The sequence below is a fragment of the Salvelinus fontinalis genome, chromosome 6 (assembly GCF_029448725.1).
Source record: "Salvelinus fontinalis isolate EN_2023a chromosome 6, ASM2944872v1, whole genome shotgun sequence".
Taxonomy (NCBI): Eukaryota; Metazoa; Chordata; class Actinopteri; order Salmoniformes; family Salmonidae; genus Salvelinus; species Salvelinus fontinalis.
The window spans coordinates 12,186,920-12,204,871 of NC_074670.1; the positions used below are offsets into that span (position 1 = coordinate 12,186,920).

General features: G+C 43.8%; 4 protein-coding genes and 1 pseudogene across 5 annotated transcripts in view; 3 read left to right on the forward strand and 2 right to left on the reverse strand.

Moving 5' to 3' along the window:
* Positions 1-4,433, forward strand: part of LOC129857058 (disintegrin and metalloproteinase domain-containing protein 22-like) — a 136,526-nt gene extending 132,093 nt beyond the window's left edge. The window contains exon 30 of the mRNA XM_055924961.1: positions 129-4,433. Coding sequence (XP_055780936.1) covers positions 129-149 — 21 coding nt within the window. The 3' untranslated portion in view covers positions 150-4,433. The remainder of the gene's footprint in view (positions 1-128) is intronic.
* Positions 4,434-4,489: 56 nt separating this feature from the next.
* On the reverse strand, positions 4,490-7,669 carry LOC129857059 (GTP-binding protein 10-like). 2 transcript variants are annotated; one of them, XM_055924963.1, is made up of 11 exons: positions 7,543-7,669; positions 6,953-7,146; positions 6,695-6,786; positions 6,412-6,556; positions 6,211-6,284; positions 6,008-6,060; positions 5,715-5,822; positions 5,527-5,604; positions 5,270-5,393; positions 4,891-5,154; positions 4,490-4,775 (listed from the first exon to the last, which is right to left on the reverse strand). In XM_055924963.1, exons 1-10 carry the CDS (start codon positions 7,573-7,575, stop codon positions 4,913-4,915), a joined length of 1,143 nt encoding a protein of 380 aa, XP_055780938.1. In that variant the 5' UTR covers positions 7,576-7,669; the 3' UTR covers positions 4,490-4,775; positions 4,891-4,912. The 2 variants fall into 2 exon arrangements, with proteins under 2 accessions (XP_055780938.1, XP_055780937.1); XM_055924962.1 differs by lacking the exon at positions 4,490-4,775 and having other exon boundaries at positions 4,877-5,154.
* Positions 7,670-9,071: 1,402 nt separating this feature from the next.
* Positions 9,072-11,544, forward strand: LOC129856658 (putative nuclease HARBI1). Its single transcript, XM_055924399.1, has 4 exons — positions 9,072-10,284; positions 10,354-10,469; positions 10,566-10,677; positions 10,772-11,544. The coding sequence occupies exons 1-4, from the start codon at positions 9,813-9,815 to the stop codon at positions 11,140-11,142; spliced, it is 1,071 nt and encodes a 356-aa protein (XP_055780374.1). The 5' UTR covers positions 9,072-9,812; the 3' UTR covers positions 11,143-11,544.
* A 966-nt stretch (positions 11,545-12,510) lies between these two features.
* Positions 12,511-13,778, forward strand: LOC129856659 (protein FAM237B-like). Its single transcript, XM_055924400.1, has 2 exons — positions 12,511-12,652; positions 12,845-13,778. The coding sequence occupies exon 2, from the start codon at positions 12,880-12,882 to the stop codon at positions 13,339-13,341; it is 462 nt and encodes a 153-aa protein (XP_055780375.1). The 5' UTR covers positions 12,511-12,652; positions 12,845-12,879; the 3' UTR covers positions 13,342-13,778.
* LOC129856796 (uncharacterized) lies at positions 13,768-15,914 on the reverse strand (annotated as a pseudogene).
* Between the last annotated feature and the right edge of the window lie 2,038 nt (positions 15,915-17,952).

Genomic DNA, 17,952 nt, shown 5'->3' on the forward strand with positions numbered 1-17,952 from the left:
ACAATAGTAGTTCATGACGTGTGTACTATAAATACCCCTATTGCATTGTGGGGTTAACTGCAGTTAAGGTACTGAAGCCATTATCTAATTATAGTCTTTGTCTCTTCATCTCGTTTCTCTTCCTGCAGCTGTGGGAGACTTCAATATAACACTCCTGTTATCTACTCTGCAAAACTACTTAAGAACTACATTTTCGTCCACTTTTCTATGAATTAAAAAATACAAAGCAAAACAAAATGACGAAAAAAGTGAGCAACTGGTATGAGCGGAAAATAGAAGCGGAGGAAGATGAAGAGGAGGGTGTGAGAGTGTGTGAGAATGTGTGAGAGTGTGTGCGAGGTCCGTCAGAGCTGACCTGCTCAGTAGGGGACGCTACAGCCATCTGTCATTCCTACACTGACAAGCCAAGACAGAACGAGGCAAGACAAGATCCCTTTCAGATTAGTTGGAGATCCACCAGAGATCAGCCCTTCACTCATTGGTGAGGAAAAAGCAAAGCTGTTGTGATGGTAACGGTGCAGACAGAGAGGAGAGGCCTCGTTGGGGATGTCTCCCCCACTCCCAACACCCCAACATCCCCCCAGCTTCCACCACACTCTTCTAGCTCCTCCCTCAAACTGTCCCACCTTACCTTACTCACCTCTCCCCCCAACCCCCCTCTAGCCCTGCCCCCATGTAAACTCTCTCCTCTGATTGGTGCTCCTCTCTGTTGAGGGGCGCGGACAGCTATCATATCGGCAGATTTCTTTACCATTTTGAAGCACGCTGTTTAATTACTGTAGAAAACTCCAACACTGTATGCATGAGAACCCCCTGTTAATCAACTCTTCCTAGTGTCATAAAGAAGAATTCTGGGACGGACAGCATGCGGGGGATGGTGATGTCATACGTACTGTAGGCCTTTAAGCTTTCTTTACATTATAGGCTTCTTCTATCTCTGTGATCAGCGACTCATTATGAACTGCATCACACATTATACTAGCCAACTGCCCCTGACATGGACCCTAGACCCTAGCCACTCCCTGTTCTCTTTCTTTCGCCGTGTTAGGTTTTCCTGAGGGATCTAGTTATCGTTGTAAATATGTACAGCTTAAAGGCAGAGTCATGTGTGCTTTTCTTTTTGACTTACTGAGAGGTGAATGATGAAGGGATGCTCCCCCTCTTCTCTACTCCTCCTGCGGTGGTTCGTGTTATAGACAGACAGGGTCTCCGTAGGTCTTTGTAGAGACCCCGTACTTGTTTTTTCTGTCTGTTTCTCTCTTTTCATTTCTGACTGAACTCTCTTCTCTCCCGTGTGGCTGTGTGAACACTCCAGCTTTCTTTTTCTTCCACAGCAGAATGTACAAACAGTGTTCTATATTTCCTCTTTGTGTCATCCCTTTCTCTGAGTAATGCACACTCAGTCACAGCCCGTCATTATTAAGACAGTAAACTTAAGAATGTCATTGATTTATAACATTACTGAGCATTTTATCCATTTGGATATTGATAACGGTGAATATGATTTGAACTAAGATAGTCCCATGAGCCCTTCCTCGCTACAAAGGGGAGAGAACAAGTGTTTTTTTGTAGTTTTAGATGTGATATTCATGTTCATGGTTCAGGCCATGGTGGTTTAGAGAAGTTGGAGAAATGTCCTGTGACTATAATCATCCCACACTACGGTCTGTGTGTACAGCAGGGACAGACTGGCCATCTGGCATTTTGGGCAAATGCAAGATGGCCTGGTCCATTTTTTACACAGTGGGCCTGTCTTACTTATTTTTTGGGGGGGCAAAATGATAATTATCTTGCTAATAATGGGGGCCTCGAGGAAAGAAATGGGCCGTTGTGTTTAAAATGCCAGAGCCGATTTCTGGTCCCAGTCCGCCCCTGGTACACAGTGTAAGACCAGACATAACAGATAGATACAACTGGAACCGACAACGCCACTGAGATCCAACTGGACAATGTGGGAATAACAATGTGGAAACTGAACATTGTGTCAGATGAATTTGGATTTGGGATTTGTTTGGATAAAATTACTAAAATGTGCATTTTTGCTTTTGTTTTGTTTCCTACTGTAAGTTTGCCCTGCTGTCTGTAAATGATGAAGTGTCCTGTACAGTGCTTGCTGTTTGAGATTTATAAGACCAACAGAATGACAATGGATCTACTAGCTAGCACACTATCGCTGTTCTGTAGTAATCTGTCTGTGAGGCTGTATTACGAAATAAGCATGTCATTGAAATACTTTTTCCTTGATTGCCAATTGCTGTTATCTTCTTGGAATTTCATACCACAAACCCCATTCCAGTAGTGAACAGGTTTTCAACATAATCAACCAAGTCTCAAACATTTTCATGAATGGCCCGAGGAATCTAGTGGTTTAAATGTGGCTTAAGATTCAGGTTCAGGTTCTTACCTACTCAGAGTAGGATAAAGTGTCCCTAGTCACTGATCCAAGGTCAGTTTTGTATCTTACCCCCCTGATGGTAAATGTTGTGAATTGGGGAGTGGAAAGCTGATCTTAGATCTGTGGCTAAAGGGAAACATATTTGTACAGAAGTCACAACCCCCATCCTGTAGTTACTGTACTGTCCATATCAGTTAAGCCTGCTGTATGTTACCTGCGTATGCTTAAGTTTAAAATGTGGGCACTGATCGTTTTGATTTTCTACTGTATGCACTATAGATATTAAGATCACCACAATATCACATTAATATTGCTACTGTATGACAAGTCTCAAGTATTTTTTTTTACTCTTAAGTTCCTTTTATATGTTCACTTCTCAGTGTTGTGTACAGCCGTTATTCAGACAGACCAACTGCATTATTGTTCTTCTGTGCGTTGAGTGGAATGGAGATATGATTTTAGTTTTTTAAAGCACACACTAGTCTCGGACCGCTCTGGCATGTGAAGATCTGTACGTGTCTTCTATGGTATGAGGATGGGATGCAGCTATGGCAACATGGGGTGCATTATGCTATAGAGATCTGTGCAGGTGAACGCATGTTGACTAAAGCTCTCATCATCACTCTTGTCTTATTTCAATTACGATATGATTGGCTGGTGCTTAGTAACTTGAGATTTGACCAAGGGATTCCCTAGGCCGTGGTAATATGAAAATAAAGGATCATACTTCTCAAGCAATATTTTAAATATTATACTGTCTTAATTCTGACATCTATGATAATTTACCTGCAGGTCATAGGATTGAGGTATATTAGACGTTAGGATGGTGGCAGGTGGAACCTGTCCAGGTAACAAGATGTAACTTGTCTGATGTGTGTTATCTGTATTAGTGGCTTGACTGACGGAACCCAACCGGACCCACAGAGAAACGTCCAAACGCACACAAAGTATGGACAGATTCTTAAATGTATCAATACAACCAAGCACCAACCACCCAGCCGTAGCCTGTGGAGAAGTAGGTTATATCAGGCCTCTGAACGCACCATGCAGTCTACTGAGAAGTAGGTTATATCAGGCCTCTGAACGCACCATGCAGTCTACTGAGAAGTAGGTTATATCAGGCCTCTGAATGCACCATGCAGTCTACTGAGAAGTAGGTTATATCAGGCCTCTGAACGCACCATGCAGTCCCATCCTGCTGCAGTATGCTCCTACTGCGACCTTAACTTTCATATGTACCGCTACAAAATCTATATACAGTGGGTTCCCAAATGATTGACACCCTGCATAAAGATGAGCAATAATGATAATTCAAATACTGAACTAAATTGTATGTAACAAAACTGGGAAATTATATTTGATAAAAATACTTTTGCTCAGAGAAAGATCCACCTCAAAAGGTTAGGGGTCAGAATGATTGAAACGCCAAAGGGTTCTTATAAAGAAGTCAAAAGTTTCATATTCGATCCCATATTCCTACAGCACACAATGACTACACCAAGCTTGTGACTCTGGTCCCATATACCTACAGCACACAATGACTACACCAAGCTTGTGACTCTGGTCCCATATACCTACAGCACACAATGACTACACCAAGCTTGTGACTCTAAAAACTTGTTGGATGCAAAAACAAAACATGTCATTGTGTGCTGTAGGAATATGGGACCAAATAAACTTCTGACTGACTTTATTTCTAAGAATCTTTAGGGGTGTCAATTTTGACATTCCTTTCTGAGAAAAATAAGTATTACTTGTTAAACAATCTTTCACTGAGCAACTGTATTAGTATAAATCAATCGTTTCCCCCCTTTAAAAAAAATACAATATAGCTCACTATTTTAATTATTTCATACAATCATTATTGCTCATCTTTATGGAGGGTGTCGATCATTAAGACCCCACTGTATAATTACTGCACTTTTCTTTTACTGTATGCTGTACATAGACTGATAATGCAAAATCAATGCCCATATTTTTCTTACAATATCATTCAGTATTGTAATATATTTAATATAAAATAAAACTTTCATCTTTATTTTCTGTGTATGTATGTTTAGTTTCCCTTAAGGTAAAAGGTTATTGCTAAAGGAGGAAGCATTAATTAACATGTTTATTACTACATGGTGCAACATATTACATCAAACAAACAGTCAGAGACAACATCCAGCAGAAAAACACAAACATACTCCCCCCCCCCTTTTTGTCAGCCCTCTTTCTCGACCTCTGTAACTCTGTCCATAGTGTGGTCATAAGGGGAATGCAGGACGACAACACTCTTGCCTGGGTTATGACTGTGGATGACATCATCGTCAGTGTTTTCCATAGATAGTCTCAAGCAGGGTGCAGAGCCAGGATGAATGTTGAGGAGTCATCCTACCTAGGGTATGATAGGTAGGAACATCACCCTGACTTCCACAATATTGAAAATGTTCCAGGCTGAGTGAACATGAATCAAGTTCAAACCCTTTATCAAAACTGCAGAACATACTAACCCTGAATGTTCCACAGTTCAGCTCAAACTGAGGCGGTGGAGCCCCATGTGAGTGTGTTCTTGGCTGGGACCGCCCCTCTCAGCGCCTGTAGCCTATCACGGTGCAGGGACTCCGTTGCCATAGAGGCATCCTTGTCTAGTGATTGGCGGATACAGGTCTTGAGGTGTGCGATGCCAAAACCGGTGGCAGCTGAGATAGGAACCACGTGTCTGAAGACCATGTTGTTCTTAGGAAGCATATCGTCGGGTAACAGGTGGGAGAACTCTGAAAGGGAGAAGCACAGCAGGGGGGCACTATGAGTAGTCTAATGTCACAGATCGTACATCTTAATTACCTAAGTATTACCTTAGTTTATAATCTATGTATATCATTAGATTACCGTGTGGGTTTAGGAGTTGCTCCTGCAGCTCTGTGAGTTTGTCCTCTGCATCAGGCAGGTCCATCTTATTGACCACCAACACAGCAGGCTTACACGGGAGATCCTCCTTATACAGCTCCAACTCCTATACGAGGGGTCGAGAGAGGAGGGGACGGGCGGCAGAGAGTGGGATAAGGAGAGAGAGAACATATTGTGATACTGGTGCTCGGAGGGAGGGAGTGGGTGGTTTCTGTGTAGATGTGTCCTGCTAGCCTCACTTTAATTAAAAGTTGAACAGCCTCAAAAGCAGACCTAAAGGGTGTTTTGCTTGCCAGCTGGAAACCACAAACGTCCACCTATGACCAGAGAGAGAAGAGAGACTTCATCAGTATTACAGCTAGAGGCTTTCTCACCACAAATCTCCTTGAGACTTTGACCATAAATTGTGTTTGTGTTTAGGTCGAACCACAAAGAGCAGCTGTCTGGTCCTCTCCACGTGTTTGAGGAACTGGTGGCCCATGCCTCTATTCATGTGGGCCCCCTCTATCAGCCCTGGGAGGTCTGCCACTGAGATCTACACCAATCCGAGGACAGAACACAGAATGGACCAATCAGAGGAGAGAACTCAGATTGAACCAATGAAGAGAGAACACAGAGTATGGACAAACCAGAAGACAATCTTGAGAATGAACCAATCAGGAGAAGGAAAATATTGACTCGCACAAAAAGGAAGGAAGTGACCTAATCTGCTTCTCTTACCTGTTTATGGTCTTCATACATGACCTTGCCAATCTCCGGTCTCAGAGTGGTGACTGCAGAACGACAACACAAACATTTACCATTCATAAATAACTCAAACATCATGGTGTCATCCTCCATTCAAACATTTTACAAAAAACTGGGTAATATATGGAACATTCACTTCAGAGGGATGCGTGTGTACATGTGTTCTCAATACTCACAGGCATAGCTGGCAATCTGGGGTTTGGCATGAGACAGGGCAGTCAGTAGAGAGGACTTTCCTGCATTGGGGAACCTGGTAATGATGGAGGGGGAAATCATGAAGTCAATGTGTTCCTGTATGTGTGTGTGTGTGTGTGTGTGTGTGTGTGTGTGTGTGTGTGTGTGTGTGTGTGTGTGTGTGTGTGTGTGTCCTGTCTCACCCCACCAGACCGAGGTCAGCGATGAGTTTGAGGTCCAGTCGTATCTGTCTGGTCTGGCCCTTACTGGGCAGGAACTCTGAGTGGTAGGATCCTCCTTGACCCCCTCTGGCCACTAGCACACGATCCCCCTCAGTGTTCAGCTTACCTATGGAGGGGATTGATGAACTATGGTCAGTTAAATTTACAACCAACCCTCATCCTGAGTGCAGACATCAACATCATCTTCAACCAGTACAGTGCCTTGTGTCAGTGAAGGAGGTGTATAATGTGTGTAAAGACTTACCGAGGATCTTTCCATCATCGTTGGTGACAGTAATGCCAGGAGGAGCCATGACTTCTTGGTCCTCTCCTTTCTGCCCCCTCAGAGCACGGACACTACACACACACAGATTAGATTGCTGGTAGTTCACGTCATGATGCTTCCAAAAAAGAAATTGGCCATAATTGTTGTACAATGCTTTTGTGCATTATCCAAAATGTGTGCCGCCTACATATGTAAGTCATTGACCGGTGAGCTCACCGAGTTGTGGTCCAGACATACCTGCTGTTGGTTCCTACTCCAGCGATGAAGCGTTTCTGGGGGTATTTATCCTTGACCCTCTTCAGAGTCATCTCCTTCTGAGCCACCACCCACACGTCTCCCCCTTTCCCCCCCTGACCCCCCAGACGGGGCAGCCCCATCCCCCCACTGCCCCCTCGCACATACAAACGCAGGTTGTCCACGAAGTTACCGTACTGGAGGAAACAGAGTAGTGATGACATCATTTCACACTTTGCGTCAGACAACTGAAGTATCCACAACAATCAATATATTGTACTGTCTTCTACAATGACGTGGACAGTAACGTTAGGCTACACAGTGAAACTATTTAAATTTCCATAGCTAGCAAGTTCATTGTAGAAACGACCATGTAAAACTGACAGAACAGCACAACCAACTAGCTAGTCCTGTCTACGAAACTGACCGTGAAGGGCAACAGAAGACCACCTACTACTAGCAAACTAAGCTAGCTAGCATGGCTACCTACATAGTAGAGCCACAAGCAGGAGGGGTTAGTTATAATTATAAATATATTTGGTATAGCTAACTTAGCTTGTTAGCGAACTACAATGTAACAGTGGTTTACTAACCTTCCGGTAACACATCCTACTGATCCAAACCATTTTGAGTAAATATTTAGAAGTTACAGTAGAACGTTTGTGGCATTTTTGCCTGAAGACGTCAGATTAGCCGTTCACATGTGTTGTTATAGGTTGTTTAGCGGTGGAACAGGAAACAGCAAACGGGGCAGTGATTCGATGATGTCAGCGTCAGTCAAGGTAGCTAGTCCCGCCTCCCTCTCCTCCCCAGCTAAACTATGCACACAAAATATTAGGCAATGTTGTGGGATTTTACCTGTAGTCCTGGGGCCTGTTGCACAAAAGTAGAATTAAGACATCCGGGATAAATGACTCAGCTGAGCTCAATGAAGCCAAAACATGTGCGTCCAGGCTTAATTGGTTGCACAAAGACCAAGCCAGGATGAGCAGACACGGATTCATTAAGCCAGGTGAAACCAATCCTGGATAGGTGCGCGCTCACGGCTCACTCAAATAGACCCCGCCACAGATCACAGATTAACTGATTTACCATGGCAACTAGAGCCGCGTACTTTTCCCCGTCGGAAGCACAAATCCTCATGGAGGCATACGAGGAGGTAAAAGATATAATTAAGAAGAAAGGCAACACCGCCACAGTGATAAAGCAAAGAGAAAAAGCGTGGCAAAGTATTGCAGACCGCCTGAATGCGTAAGTAGTGCACAATTACACAGTCACCGCTCCGCTGAAACATCACAATTACAATTCAAATATTTAATTCACATCTCCAAAAATGCAGTTGTACTGTAATTATGAAACGGTTACATTTTTAATTGAAATGCACTGCAGATATGAGTGAAATTGTGTAAAGTAACTCCATCACACTGTATAAAGCTATGATAAATTTTTTGATATTTTTACTGAAAACAAGACAAAAATACCAAGTAATTTTTTGCAGTGTGACTCCATTAAATGTGTGTGTGTGTGTGTGTGTGTGTGTAGATTAAACATGAACGGGCCAAAACGGACATGGCAGCAGGTCAAAATCAAATACAAGAACATTCTGCAGAATGGTATGGTCCCTGACTAATATTTAACAAAGCACAAGCATATATTGTACCCAGAAGGTGCCTGCTCACACATTGTCTGTACTGTTTTAGCAGTGAAAAAGAATACCCACAGACAAGGCACGGGTGGTGGGTCACCAAAGGCTGACCTTACCCCAGCAGAGGACATGGCCTTGGAGCTAAATAAAGGCAGGCCCGTCTTAGAGGGGATCTCTGGGGGGAAAGAGACGAGCATAGGTTCCTCCCAAGATGCCACCCGCTTCATTCAAGGTATGTCCTTCCATCTCTACATGGGATACAACCACATTCATATTGAATCAATTTGGACTGTCTGACTTTGGTTTACCTATTGCCTTGCAGTGTCTGGCAGCACTGTGTTCCTGTTAGAGCCACCAGCACAAGCACCAGACGATGCTGATCCAGTGAGTACTCCATCAAAGGCATACTGTAGGCCTGGCATGTCTTGTCTACTAGCTTCAATATGAATCCGATTAAATGTGATAGGGTGAAGGCCCCAGTGCAGCAGCAACAGCACATGATGGAGACGATGATGAGGAGGAGACCATCTCTCTGGATTCCAGAAGGCATGAGGTATCATGTTAAGACTGTGAAAGTACTATTTACTCTACAATGGTGAGGAGTCCTCATCAAAATCAAAAAATCTAATTTCTTTTACAGGACCCAGATGCTATACAGTGGGAAAACCAGCCTGGCAACATAGTGCGTATTAATAAAAGGACACCACATCCTGCCAAATTCCAGCTGCGCTAATTGTATTGTGTTCACAGAGCTCACAAGCTATCAGAAAGTTGTATGGCAACCACCTCCGGCGCCAAATAGAACTGGCAGACAGACATTCAGTACAAGAAGAAAAAGATGGAAAATCTTGCACTGGAGTCCGAAATAAAAAAGAGGACAATTAGGAAACTGGACCTTGAAATAAAAAAACTTGAGAGGGAGGTGAGATATGCCTTCAATGTACACTGTATGCTAACTGTAACACAAATGTATTAATCATTATTTTTCTTTCCTCCCCCAGCTCCAAGAAGATGACACAGCTCAAAATAAAAATTAGGTATATTCTCGTAAAGTCAAGTGAGCCATGACATATGAGCTCTTATTGTGAGCACACAGGACGGTGGCATCTTTCTAAGGTTTTTTTTATTTTCCCAGCAATCAGTACAACCAAGTCATCGTTATAAGGCATCGCCCTCTTTTGCCCACCCCCCCAGCACCAGGTGTGGCCACTAGCCTATATGAAGGCCCAAAATTGTGTGTTCCTTTCTGCTCTGACAATGGCATGCCCATTCGTGCGAGATGTGGTGGATGAAGAAGCACTTGTGCTGAGGAGAGCCTTCAGGCGAGAAAGGGTCTTCAGGGACCGGTTGGACCCACTGGCCTTCCCTGATGACCATCTATATGAAAGATACAGGTTTTCTGCAGATGGCATCAGGTATCTATGCAGACTACTGGGTCCCAGGATTAAGCACCGCACTGCACGGAGCCATGCACTGAGTGTGGAGCAAATGGTTTGTGTGGCCTTGCGCTTTTTTGCTAGTGGAGCCTTCCTGTACTCAGTGGGGGATGCAGAACAGCTGAACAAGGCCACAATTTGCCGCACAATAAGGAGTGTGTGTCTGGCTATCAAAGCATTAGCAGATGTCTTCATCTCCTTCCCTGGCCACAGAAGACTCTGTGACATCAAAGAGGAGTTCTATAGGATTGCAGGTAAGAGGATCTACAAATTACAGGACAACTGTTAACACATAGTAGGATACTCATTACTTTGTGTGACAGGTTTCCCCAATGTCATTGGTGCAGTGGACTGCACACACATAAGGATAAAAGCCCCCTCAGGTGCCCATGAGGCCGATTTTGTGAATAGGAAATCCTTTCACAGCATTAATGTTCAGGTGAACATAACTTTTTGATATTGTCCATTGACGAACACTCTGCATTGCCAGTGATGTGCATTGATTGGTGTAATATTCCTCATCTTATGATTTCAGATGGTCTGCAATGCTGACTGTGTGATCAGCAATGTTGTGGCAAAATGGCCTGGCTCAGTCCATGACTCCAGAATCTTTCGGGCCTCTGAAATCTATCAGTGCCTATCACAAGGTAAGCCACACAACCCCTATTTATAACCATCATGGCTGTGTCAAGAATATCACTGTGTTTATGAGGTAGTAATGATGAGATTTTGTGTTGACAGGTGAATTCTCTGGTGTGTTGCTGGGAGACAGGGGGTATGGCTGCCAGCCTTTTCTCCTGACACCTTTCACAGACCCCCAGGAAGCACAGCAGAACTACAACCATGCCCATGCCAGGACCAGGGCCAGAGTTGAAATGACCTTTGGCCTCCTGAAGGCACGCTTTCACTGCCTTCACAAATTAAGGGTCAGCCCTGTTAGGGCATGTGATATTACTGTGGCTTGTGCTGTCCTCCACAATGTGGCCTGCCTGAGGAAGGAGAGGGCCCCCAGAGTGCCACCAGCCATGGACTGGGACAATCCGGCAATCTTCCCTGATGACGACAGTGGTCGGCTGCTGAGGGACCAATATGTGTTGAATTATTTTAGTTAGTATGTGTGCTTTCAATTTTGGTTAAATATGTCCTGCGGTGGCAGAGGAATTTGGGTTTTTTTGGGTTCGTTTTTTTACGAATTTGGCCTCTTATGATGTTTGTGCGGTATACTGTGTGTAATACAAGGCTGCAGGGAGGCTACTGCATCCATTCATTTGTCTGTTCAGTTGATGTGTATGGATTTGTCCTGCATTTATTTTAGTGTGCAGACATGCAGGGTGTGTTATATACAGACCTTTGAATGTGTATGTATCATTTTGTATAATATGCTTGGATTCTGTGCTTTCCATCTTGTAGAGTCACTGTGACTTCAGTTTCGAAAGGAGCTGATGGTTTACCTGCTTTGTTTTGTCCTTATTCAATAAAGGAACATAATGTTACACATTGTGTTTTTATATTCATATGGAATGTGTATTTGTTTATATGACAGAGTACTAGGGCCACACTGAAGAAAAAGGATAAAGTCATAAATTTATGAGGCTGGTTCTTTCTGCAGAAATACTACATATTGTTTTTACAGTTTTGATACTTATGACAATGTGATACTTAATATTCTGGCACATCAGCATGTCTTTGTTTATGAAACCATACTGAAGTACAATTTCACGAAATGCCCCACATCTGTCATTTTAACAACTGTCCTCCTTTAAAACAACTGGTTACAATATTATTACTTGTGTTTTTTTCCCCTCTGTGGCCCTAATATTCTAATGATAGCAACATCATCTAAAAATTATTTTTTATCCAAAATCATTGAAATTAATGATCACAAACGTTTAAATAATGACAGTGGGTCTAGTTATATGTGATAACAATGTATAGTGAGCAGTGAAATAACTATTGGTTTCCATTTGTGGTGACTGCTGACTGACATTAGGGATGAGATTAAATAGATCCTGGAATTTAGCCTGGTCTGGAGCAGGCTAGCTCCACAGAATAAATCTCCAAATCTCCATGGTAATTTATACCATAACATATCCTCCTGCCCCCTATCCATCTTTAGTGCAACCGGATTACGGATCAATTGAGCCAGGATCACCAAGATATCCTGGCTTAATCCCTTATCCTAGTTTTGTGCAACAGGCCCCTAGTCTACAAAGAAATCAGTGTTTTGAAAAATCATTTGGTTACGTCCCTTTGATAAACTTTCAAAAACACCACTAGTATTGGCTAAGTCCTTGTAGGTTAGGACCTATTTGTTTATAACTGTATAGCATACCCTACCCCAAATTCATTAATTCATGAATTCATCCATTCAGTCAGTCAGTTGGTCAATCAGTCAGACATCATGTTTGTTCATAGGCTATCCTTGGTCAACTGTCAGCTCGTGCGCTCCTTGCATGTGGGCTATGACAGGTTAAGAGGTGCGCGCGTGTTTGACTCTAAAGAGCTCCGCCATGGAGTGGACTTGTGAGTCAGTCAATACGTCCACACAGTGAACCACACTGGATACGCACTCGCGTTGGGTGCTGGTTTTAAAAACTGCAACAGCTGATAGGAACATAACAAGTAAGTAGCCTATATTTTAGTTTTTCTTTGAGAGGGAGACAATTATGCACACCTCTGATTTCACTACTCACATTTTCTGTTTCTAAATGTGTGTCTGATGGCCATCTGATCTGTCACAGTAGGTCGGTAGACTATATTTTACTCTAGCCTTCTATCTCTTAAGCTATTTGTCTCTGCATTCCCATCTCTTAGCCACTCAGGGCTCTCTCTCCTATCGCACAAATCGGATGATGTTTTTTCTCCATGGCTGGAGTCGTCTCCAGTGCCTTTGTATGCTCCTGACTCTCTCCACCGTCTCCTCCAACACCATGCCCAACTTTTTGATCGGAACCGACGGGGCCGAGGGAGTGGGGCTCGGTGTTGGTCTCGGCGGCTTCATGGCTCCCGGTAACCTGGACGAGATCAACTCTGGCTGCTGGGACTCGTCTTGCCTCACGGTGATCCAGACACGGCGGCTGCGCCTAGCGGACAGCCGGGGCGCACTGTGGGATTTCATGACATACCTGCGGGCGTCGCAGAGGCAGAAGCACAACGAGCTGTTCCTAGAGCTCACGCAGCACTTCTGGGCCATGTATGTGGACTGCATGCTGTCCCGCGCGCACGGACTGGGGAAGCGCGGCTTCACCACAACGCTGTCCGAGCTGCGTGTCATGGAAGTCTCCCCAAATGACGCACAGAATAACGCATAGAACGAGTGTTGTCTTTATGCACAAGACTATGCGTAGGGCTACTGCAAGTGTGACAAGAGTTTCAGATGAACCATTCTAATCTACCACCCTCCCGATCTAGTGTTTTATTATTTAGAGTTTTCCGATAGTTGGCTGAAAAAGATTGGATGTGTATGAACAGTTATTGGCACCATGAGTAGCCTATACCGAGGACATGGCCTTTAATATGGCTCTTTGAAGAGATATGTACGTTTGTCAGACATATTCAAACCTGAAAAGTTGTCTGAAGTCAAGTTTATAGCCTAAATTCATATCCCATCTGTTGTGTGGAACCCCTTGATATGCATTAGGAGAGTCTGCTGCATTATCGCCAAATTTTCAAGAAACTCAATGTTGCTTTTCAGTAGATGCGTTGTTAATCATTTTGAAAAAATAACAATAAACAAAGTCGCACACTTTATATTTCTCACAGTTATTTATTGGGCAACCAACGTTTGGCAGTCCATTGGAATGTTTATCCATGTATATGACTATGTCAAAATAACATTGAGCCCTATAGGAGGCTTTATACCAGTAGATTATTCTCACATAGGGAAGAGCAGGAAGCCACTGAAGGTGCTGTGGTTAGAATCATCGTCATACACTGCCCAGCCGTTGGGAAGGCGCATATGGACCGTATCACCCTTTTGCAGATGCAGAGTCACTCCATTGCACACATACTCATTCCCAGCATTGTAATACTGACCATTATGCAATATTCTCTGGCCATTCCTGTACATGTTTAGACCCCCAAGCAATGCGGTTTCATAAGAAACCATAGAGAATCGGAGGTAGTAGACTCCTCTCACTGGTGCTGTGAAGATACCTGCATCAGAGGGAAGCAGAGAGAGATCAACAACACTGTCAGTTTCTCATGGGCCTTGTATGACAGCGTCAACACCGTAATGTATCATGGGTAAATTGTGACTGACTGATCTACAAATAAAATAGACTAGTTATTTATGATGCAAGGTGATTTGTAGGTCAGTCAGTCGACAGCCGCCTACACTGTCGACTGCAATGTTGAACAAGCCCATGGACATTGGAGCAGCATGTTTAGTTATCTTGGACTCTGCCACTGGTCCACGTGGACATGTGTATTGATGTGTAAGCAGTACCTACCTGTATGTGGGTTGTAGGTGTTGCCGATGTTTGTGAAGACTTTGGTGTAGATCAGCTGGGTCTCAGTATTGAAAGGTCCTACTTTTCCTGAGTTAGTCAAACCAGCAGAGAAGGCCACCTTTGGTCTATCTTTGATCACAGGGGAGTACACAGGATACATACATAATGATAATGGAGAAACAAGTAAAAATGAACAATGCAAGATATTTTTTGAAAAATCAGCAGACAAGAAGAAAGGCAACAATTCAAACCTTGAAAATATATGACAAAAAAGGGGTGACTGACGCATTTCAGAACTAAAGTTTTAACAGAGCAAATTTGAAATAAAGTTGTTTGTCTGTTTACCTGTGTTCTCCCTCTTCAGCTCCTCCACCTAGCTCCCCAAGGTGGACAGTTCTGCTGCCTGGGCTGATATAACAACAACACATCAAACAGTTACCTAGACTTATCTGTAATTATTTGTAAGCCATATATTCATATTACCTGCATAGTCTGTCTTCAGCACCTCTATCTGGCTCTCACTGGCTGTCACTCTGGCCTCCCTGGCTGACAGTGCTGCTGCTTGTGCTGGAGTTGTAGAATCAAATAAAAAAATACTTTCAAGCATGTCATCTTCAAGATATTGTTGATTCCTACTAAATTGTATCAATAGTAATAATTCCCTACTGATTGCTTATGATCATATCCGCATACCTGCATTGTCTCTCTTCAGCTCCTTTCCCAGCCTCTCACTGACACTCAGTCTGGTCTCCAGGGCTGAAATAACATGACAATGTATTCAGAAATTATAATGATTTAATTCAGGCAATCGAACAAGTTTCCCAGAGTAGCTTTGCTGCAACACTAGAGTGAATGGACCGCAGGTTGACGTTCATTGGCATGAATCTTGCCCTGGAAGCAGAACTGAGCAATCTCTCCGCTAGATGGGCCAGCTGCAATGTCAAAAGTGGCTATTATTGAAAAAATCCATGAAAACAAAAATAAACTTTTTGGTATTAATTTAAGGTTATGCATTAGGGTTAGCAGCGTGGTTAATGTTAAAGTTAAGGGTTAGGGTTTGACTTTGTGGCTGTGCCAGCTAGTGACCACTCTGCAGAGCTGCCTCCAGAACAAGATTCATAACAAAAAATGCTAACTTGCCATTGGACCTGCATGTAAAGTCAAATGATTTATTTCATACAATAAAAATCCTCATTACCTGCATTGTCTCTCTTCAGTTCCTCCACTTGGCTCTCACTAGCTGTCAATCTGTTTCCCATGTACCTCAGCTCCACTCTCTGCTCCACCAGGATGGTTCCCGTACTTTGCACCTTGTCTCTCAGTGCTTTCAGCTGAGCCCAGATATCAGAACCACCATTATTACTGCTCTCCCTCTGTTCGCTGTGACCCTGCAGAGTGATGTCATTCTCCCTAACCCCTCCACTCTCCCCCATGAGCCCATGTCCCAGACAGACAGAACAACAACACCAGCAGAGCTACAGCATCCCTCATTCTGAAACAATACCTCTTCAGAACTAATGTAGTCTACTGGGCTCAGTCCTCTTCTTTATACACACTGGTCTTGGTAACCTGATGCATGAGAAACCAACACATGTTGCAATTCAGTGGAACATGTTAAAATATCACCAAGGACAAGTGAAGTCATGGGTAAACCGTACACCAATGTCGTTTTAGAGAATTTAGCAGTATGTCCAACCGTCCTCACAACTGCAGACCATGTGTAACCACGCCAGCCCAGGACCTCCACAACAGACTTCCTCACCTGCGGGATCATCTGAGATCAGTCACCCTTTTGTGGGGGAAAACTCATTCTGATTGGCTGGGCCTGGCTCCAGGTGGGTGGGCATAGGCACACCCCCTGCCCAGTCATGCGCCCCTGCCCAGTCATGTGAAATCCAAAGATTAGGGGCCTAATTAATTATTTCAATTTTGACAGATTTTCTTATATGAACTGTAACTCAGTAAAATCATTAATGATTGCATGTTGCATTTATACTTTTGTTCAGTATACATTTTTATTGGGTCTATTGGTATGTCAAAGAAACATTTTGTGTTCTTGGGGACCAATAGGGCCTAGATGATTGTGATAAATTTCACAAGTTTGGCTTCTCACCATCTGATGAACACGTTGGAAGGGGTAGCATTGATAGTTTGGCATGAGGGTTGAGTTGGATGGTGGTCGGGGAGGCCAGCCCCCAGTCATGGATTGGGGTTGGTAGCTGGCCTCCAGGCTGGGTCAGCCTCCATTTGTGAACAAGTAGTTGTGCTGAGCCTGCTGGCAGGGCCATCCTCCAGCCGTAGGCCATGGTGGCCCCTCCCGGAAGTGAACTGAGGTTGAGCTGGCTGCTCCCATTGTGCAAGAAGCCTGAGGAGTCGAGGTTTATGCTGAGCCTGCTCGCGGCGCTAACCCCTGAGCGTAGCCGGTCATGGACCAGGGTTGAGCTGGCCCGCCTTAGCACAGGGTGCCCATAGGATGGGTCGAGTCAAGAAACAGCATGCACTTGTCATACAGACTGTTTGTAAGACAGATGTACAAAGGCATGAAGAAGGATGCCGTTTAAATACTATGAGGGTGGTTGATTATTGAGATTGAGACTGACTTGTAGCTAATGAAGATTGGATGTAGGTGAGCAAATTAGCATGGTCACACTCTATGACCATTTAAGGAGTTCCTTGCTAGTAGCCCACGGTTCCAATATGGGTGTCTGGGCCCATATATTGATTTCCTGACAATATTTAATTTTTTATTCATTTAACTAGGCAAGTCAGATAAGAACTAATTCTAATTTTCAATGAAGGCCTAGGGACAGTGGGTTAACTGTTTTGTTCAGGGGCAGAACGACAGATTTTTACCTTGTCGGCTCGGGGATTCGATCTTGCAACCTCGGTTACTAGTACAACCCTCTAACCACTAGGCTACCTGCCGCCCCACTATGAATGTTTACTACAATCTAGCGTCATCAAATTGATCAATTGATCCCGTTCTTGAACCAGAAGAAGCCGCGCGATGGTCTGAGCGCGCGCTCTTTGCCGAGACTACGAATCTGTGCTCGCGCCCTATACCTGCGCTACCGCTCGCGCCCTATACCTGCCCTACCGGTGCAGGGCGAATGAACGAGTTTCGATGTGACGCTGAAGTCAAACCAGAGAGGAAGAGAGATGCCCAACTCGGCGGAAAATCTGTCACCCTCCACCAGCTGGCGATTTTTCCTTGTTTCTCCTACAAAGCAATACGTTTTTGCATGGCGGTCAATGAGTGTCAGATATAGTCAACTAAAAAAATGAATAGCTAATTTGCTACGTAAGGTTTATTTGCTACGTAAGGTTTCGTAATGCTTATATTCTTACGAGTGTACTAATTTAAGTAGGACAATTTTGTATGATGCCTTTTTATTTTGTAAAATTGATTTTTTTCTACCCTTACCACCCTACAGTAGGTGGCGGCATGCACCTCTAACGCTTGTTTGCGGA